At 29.9% G+C, this 6,859-nt stretch overlaps 1 protein-coding gene across 1 annotated transcript; it reads right to left on the bottom strand.

Annotated features, from left to right (window-relative positions):
* Positions 1-508: 508 nt before the first annotated feature.
* On the bottom strand, positions 509-5,174 carry LOC133321523 (uncharacterized). The gene is made up of 3 exons (XM_061530607.1): positions 5,149-5,174; positions 597-1,696; positions 509-534 (listed from the first exon to the last, which is right to left on the bottom strand). Exons 1-3 carry the CDS (start codon positions 5,172-5,174, stop codon positions 509-511), a joined length of 1,152 nt encoding a protein of 383 aa, XP_061386591.1.
* Between the last annotated feature and the right edge of the window lie 1,685 nt (positions 5,175-6,859).

A 6,859-nucleotide genomic window follows, 5' to 3' on the forward strand; every position in this document is an offset into this window, starting at 1 on the left:
TGGTGTTAATGGGATATTACAAATAAATAATGAATTGTTTTATTATTGTTTTTCCACAAAAGTAATAAATTTATACAATTTTTTTTAATCTGCTAATTATATTGAATACTTCTTCTGTGTGCACGAATGTGAATTTAGGATATTGGATATTTCCAAATGTATAAACAAAAAGGCAACATTTTATAATAAATGGTATATTTTTTTATTAAAAACAACAACAGCAATTGTTACAATTGCATTTCCTTTCAATAAATTTTCTTAGCTAAAATGAGCATTCAATACTCCGCATTACTGGCTCCCGACGATAATAGGATGAAAACTGGCGTGAACTGGCTTCATCTTGAAGGCTCTGAAAATATATTGATATGAAATCAATTTTACAAATTTTTTATTTGCTCTCTAACTTACCATAGCTTCCTTAAGACTTAGAAAGCTTTCAAATTTCAAACGACAATCAGCTCTGATCTTGGCATCTTCTAACCACAATTTTTGGAATTGCTGATCATCCTTACGTGGGCAACCATAAACGTGAACCTCTTTTAGACCAGTCAATAATTGTGGCAGTTTCTCCAATTGATCGTAATTTAATAAACGACAATAGTGGAAATTCAACGATGATAAATTTTTAAAACTTTCCAAGGTGTGAGAGATTTTTTCAAACACCTCCTCCGACCATTGCCATGCCTGACCATTAATGCAAACATTTTCACGCATTATGGCATATGTCTCCTCGGTCCATTTTTGCAGTGTTTCATCTTCAATATAATAACGATCATTTTCGAATTTTACCCTAGAGAGACTCTGGGCCTTTTCGGGATTTTGTGAAAGTTCTGCAAATAAATTTTCCTCAAAATTCAATGGCATAAAGTTGATCCAGAAGAATTGTAAACACTTTAAGGATGACAGATTTAAAATTGCTTTTAGAAATCTTGGATCCTGAGTAAAGGCGGTGAGTCGTAATGTATGGAGATTAGTTAAATGTTTGCAGAGATTTTGCATTTTTGGTATATCTTTCAAATGTTCACATTCGACGATATTCAGAGATTTAAGTTGCCTTTTCTGTGCCAATGACAACAAATGATTGGGATCCAAGTTACGGCAACATTTCAATTCCAAATTTTCAATATTTTCCAAATCCGCCAAATATTCACCCCATAGCCAGCGATTATCTCCATCCAAGAGGCGTATGCTATGTAAGCTCTTACATCTCTTAGCCAGTTCCAAAATAGTTTGATCTTGTAAAAATTTCCCCTGAACTTCCAACTCCTTCAAAGCGGGGAAATACCTCACATTTTGCTTGAAATTGTCATTAATGAAGAATTTTAAATTCTCCATAGGATTACAACCCATTTTCCATTCAATGTGTTTCAACAAATCCATATTGAAATATGTTGAAAAACGCAAACGTTCCACATTCGAGCCACTTAAATAACATAACTCTGATATTTCTTCATCGTTGAGATTTTGTGTGAATTTAAATGTTAAATAATTGTAGATGAAATAACGATAACGTTGTTGTAGTATCTGTGAGATAATCTGACGAAATTGTTTACAAACTTTTGATAATTTTAGTAAATCCTTTAAATCACAAATATCGAATATGTGATATAATATTTCCAATGGCAGTGAAGAAAATGTACAGAAAGATAAGGTATCCATGGAGGTGGCCAGCTCTTCGCATTCGGATAAATTTAATCTGAAATGAAAACAATATTGAATTAATTAAAATTGTGTAATGAGTATTGTTTAGAAATCCGCAGAAAAAAAATTTATTAAAATGTATATACTGCTGTTAAAAATTACAAAGTTCTGAGTACTTCCCAATTTGCTTGGACAAAAGTACAGACATAAACGAAGTATATCAACTATGTTCGTTGCGAAAATACAGATTATATTGCTTTGGAAATTATGTCTATAGTTGAATCTTCTAAATGATAAATTACATTCTGTCGCGGATTAAAAAAGGGCGAGGTATTTGTACAGACGGTAAAAGCCACATGCGCGGAAAAATTATGGATTTATATAGTATTTGAAAAAAATGGATTGGAGTTTCAGGACTTCCGAAAATATAACAATCAGAAGCGTGGGGGAGTTCATGCATTAACGCATAGGAAATTCGAAAATAGAAAGGCACCGCCCCCACAGACCTGAGAAAATGTACGCTGATGTGAGTTGTCCAAGTCGCGGTAAATTTATTCACTGGGTGTTTCATACACGAATACATTAGATTGTATTTTTAGAAGTATTAGCGAATTCTAGCATTGAATAATAAACAGATGTTATATAATTACTGAATATTTTTCATAGCATGAAGTGAAAGTACGTTAAATATATAAAGCAGTTGCTTATCATTTTCCGTAGCATTTCTAATTGAAATTAATTTTCGAGCCAATCCAGTCTTGGAAAAATGTTAAGAATCTGAATATCCTTTTAATATGGATATTTGCATCTTTGTGTGCATCTTTTACGCTTCAACATATTTATGTGAGCAGATATTTTTTAACCAAATAAGCTTAGAAGCAATTTAAGCTCTGCAAATTAAAGAAGCATTATGATTTTCCAAAACTAAAGTAAATAAATATTTTCAGTTGTAGTTACGTATTTGATGAACTTATTATGGAAGAATGCATGTTACAATTATACAACTGATTTGATCGTAATACTCGTGCGATGTTCGATATGACATTCAAGATATATGTAAAATGACCCAGCAGGAAAATGTACGTGTTATATGTGAAATAAAAAATACGATAATGAATTATGCCATGAATTGGCATGAATTCTACATTATCAAATCAAAGAAAATACAAAGGAAGTTCGTTGACCTCTGGTATACAATTTACTTAAATTTCGTAATAGGAAAATATGAAGCAGCAAATATTTGCAATGAAAAATTCCTATGTTCAACGCTAATTCTAGACTTTTTGTATGAGTTATCTCTACATATGGCAATGACTCAAGTAAAGAAGTTGAAGCTTTAGAATTATAAATTTGAAAGATTTTCATTCATGTTTTTCAATTTTATTCAGAAAATTCAAAACAATTTAATTTTGCAAATAAATCAATTTATTGATATTTCTTACTTTTTGTTTAAATTTTTTAAAACTGTTAGTGTTACATACAATTACATTTGTTCAAAACTTATAAGGTTATGAACATGGTCTGCATTTTCCAGAATGTGACAATTTTACAAGCAAAAGATGAGCTCACATGTAGCCTTCATTCAATCCAAGCATGCATTTCGAAAAGAATTAAATTGTTAAGGAAAATATTTTCCTCTCAGATTAGGTCACGAATAACTTAACAAAATATTGGGTTGGGGGAAAGAAGTCATTTTTTTGTGGTGTGAATGCTTTAAAACAGTTTTATGGTCGATTTTTAGCTCCTGTTTAATGTTACGACTGCTAATATGCATGTCAACTTCGATCGTTTCTCCGATTTTATCGACGACCGGCAGGACCTGTGCGAAGTGCATCTTTAACATCAAAAATTCCTGAAACCAAAATTGCAAATAATTGGCTGTTACAGTATCGGAACCAAATGTAAATATGGCATCACATTTTTTCTTTAAAGCAATGGAATAAAATCGAACAAATTAATATATAATTACTAGCGGGCCAGGCAAACGTTATCTTGCATAGCCATATTGTTGATGTATAATTCACATAACGATAGCCCAATATTATGTTAGCTTTTTCTAACCTCAATGATTTGAGATAGTGCTCTGTACATACATTGATACTACTCCTAGGATATTTGGTATTGAAAATGTCCAATATTAATTCACTATTTAGGGTAGCCCCCATATAACAGTCCCTCGCAATATGAGATTTTTTACGATTTTTTCAACAGAATTGGTTGACTGTAATTTATATTTTAGATAATCAGTGAGTACAAAATCTCCTTACAAAGAATTATCAATGTTGGTCCAAATTAACCGGAAATTTGGACCAACATTGATAAATATCCACGAATTTAGTATCATTGAATGTACACGCGATTATTTTATTGTTTCCATAAAATGCACGTACATTTTGGGATTTATGCAAGGATGGAAAATCAGAAGACATTCTGAAATAGGTTACACCTTCGCGTCCATTCATAGTATTCGGATTCTAAGATCCATGCCCTAGATTAATTTGTTTGAAAATATAATAATAAAAACATGTTTTTGATATTTTTTTCACCTTTTAAACCTTCCCTAGATCTCCAAGGACATTTCAAGACTAAGATCAGATAAATCCGTTCAGCCGTTGCCGAGTTTTAGCGAGACTAACGAACAGCAATATATATATATATATATATATAAATTTAAAATATGATTTTCTAAATATTTTTACAAAATAAAAAAGTTGTTTTACGATATATATATATATATATATATATATGATTAGCTATTGAAGTTTTTTGTTGGGCTTTTTTGGTCAGGTATTTTTGATGAAAATAAAAAACTGATTAGCGTGTTTGCCAGCTCCCGTCAGTTTTTTGAGAATTGACTTTCCTTGTGGATTTTTTGTTCATGAAGGAAAGAAAAGGAGAAGAAAATATTTTTACGGATTTAGTATTCATACCGATATAAGCAACGCATTAACAAATTTAAAACAATTTGTGTTAGTTTGCAAAACATTGCTATGAAAAACATTATACAGAATGCGACTTCAATTTCACAACTTCGTGGGTTATGTTGTGCAGATGGCATTGAAGAAACAGTTAAAAGTCTATTTGATATATCAATACTGTATGGAAATGATATTACAATTGCAAAGAAAATTGTGGAATGAATTCAATAAATAAATTCAAATGTTTTGATTTCATTCGTTAACAACGAAATAATTCCAACTAATTATCTCCTTAAAAATTAAAATGTTTACAGGAGATGAAAAATGCTTATATTTTCTAATGTCTGGCAAAAAAATTGGTCACTTGCCCATTGCTGTGTGAAAAATCTGCTGCAAAGCATATAATACAAGGATGAAAAATAAAAATATATACTGTTGCTTTTATTGTAGCGTACACAATAAAGAGTTATATGAATATCTCTTCACATACAACCAAAACTATTTAATTTTTAAAATCCAAGAGAACTGTCGAAATTTCCATAAGAGCTTTTATTGAAAAATATATATTGACAAGTAGGTAGGTACTCACTTTTCAACAGCCCACTCTTTAGCCATTTTCAACTGATGTTTATTAAATGTTTCCATACGACACACAAGAAAGCACACTTAATGCCAATAGTTGCTACGGTATCTCAAATAAAACTACGTATTTTTTAATTTGTAATACTTTCTTACAAAATTTCTTGATATTTATTGTTTTGTTATTTTATTATTGATATATTTGTGTACAAAATGTCGTAGATTTTGATAAATTTATTTTTAGCACGCCAATGGAGGAATAACATTTACAAAGCAGCCGAACGCGGTCTTCACACTCTACCCTAATTTCACAAACTAAACAAAATGAGTAGCGCACAACAGCTGTTTTCGACCAGTTGCTTGGCTAAGCATCAAAACAAAAAACATACAACCAAACATATGTTTATTTCTCTCTTAAGAGAACGCACAAGTGCACTGCGCCATAGCATGCAGTTGCGGAAAAGAGAAAACTATTAAAGGTACGAAAAATAAAATAAACTAATGTCGAGTAATAAAAAAAAGCTCTTTGCAATGCCATAACATCTAACATGCATTTAAAATGTATTTCAGTTTTTTTAAAAATTAATTATTTCGAATTAAACGAATTATATATTATGCCTGTAAACAAAAAGACTGAATTAGGTTACTACGTTTTACGTGAGTCATTTCAAATGAAGTAAAACAGATTAAACTATTCACAAAATGTTAATATAATTGGAAACGCAACGGTTTGAAATTTTAATATTAAAACAAATGAAGATATATGTGTTAACAAATGTTCAATTATAGGAAAATAAGAAAGAAATAGAAACAATATTTTGAAATCGAAAATATAAATTTTGTGCATTTGTTTATTTGTTTATTTTTCTGTCAAAAGTTCTAGAAGAACTTACAAAAACAAATTTAATGTGGTTGAATATATGCAACATACATATATTATACCATGGGTTACTCCAAAATAAATTTTTTTACGTTTTACGTGAGTCATTTCAAATGAAGTAAATAGATTTTATATTGTAATATTAAAACAGATTAAACTATTCACAAAATGTTAATAATCAGAAAAGAAACATATTTGAAATTATAAATTTTGTGCATTATTTTGGAAATCTAGAAGAAAAAATATAATAAATATACATACATTAGAAGTTTAAGGTTTAAATATTTGTGGTTACATTTGGGAATTGCAACAAACACAAATTAGTTTAATAAATCGATTGATTAATAAAACGCATGAGCAATTTATGCACCAATAATTATATATAAGATAAAATATAAAATTATATATGGATAAAATTCGTCCCATAAAATTTAGCCGAGATTTAAATTATTGTTGGTTTTCAAAAAAGGTCCTTTATTTCTATTTTTCACAAAAAGATTATTGCAGAACGGGAACATGACAAATGTAAATAGTGCATGAAAATATATTTGCTTATAACGTATCACAATAATATTAAAAGAGGCTCGAATGATTTAATATTATTAATCAAATAAGTAATGTTGTTGACAATATAATTGTTGCTGATATCTTTGACTTCGGTGGACTGGACATCGAAATAGAGTAGGTCATCACTAATAATGCAGAACAAATATTTAAAAACGTTATATCAGCGCGATGGAACATTGTTTTAAAGAGATTTCAAATCCCCAATTTAACTACGAGGTCACGAATACGTCACATTACCAACCCGAATATGTTTTCTGCCTTCAGTATTTGCAAA

The sequence above is a fragment of the Musca vetustissima genome, unplaced genomic scaffold (genome assembly GCF_032173495.1).
Source record: "Musca vetustissima isolate MV318-11 ecotype Yass unplaced genomic scaffold, APGP_CSIRO_Mvet_v1 utg38055, whole genome shotgun sequence".
NCBI classification, from domain to species: Eukaryota; Metazoa; Arthropoda; class Insecta; order Diptera; family Muscidae; genus Musca; species Musca vetustissima.

Coding starts and splice junctions, on each gene's coding strand:
- LOC133321523 (XM_061530607.1), bottom strand. CDS start 5,174: ATGGCTAAAGAGTGGGCTGTTGAAAA. Junction 1,697..5,148: donor AAAGAGTGGGCTGTTGAAAA/GTGAGTACCTAC, acceptor TTTTCATTTCAG/ATTAAATTTATCCGAATGCG. Junction 535..596: donor ATCGTTGAATTTCCACTATT/GTCGTTTATTAA, acceptor GGTCTAAAAGAG/GTTCACGTTTATGGTTGCCC.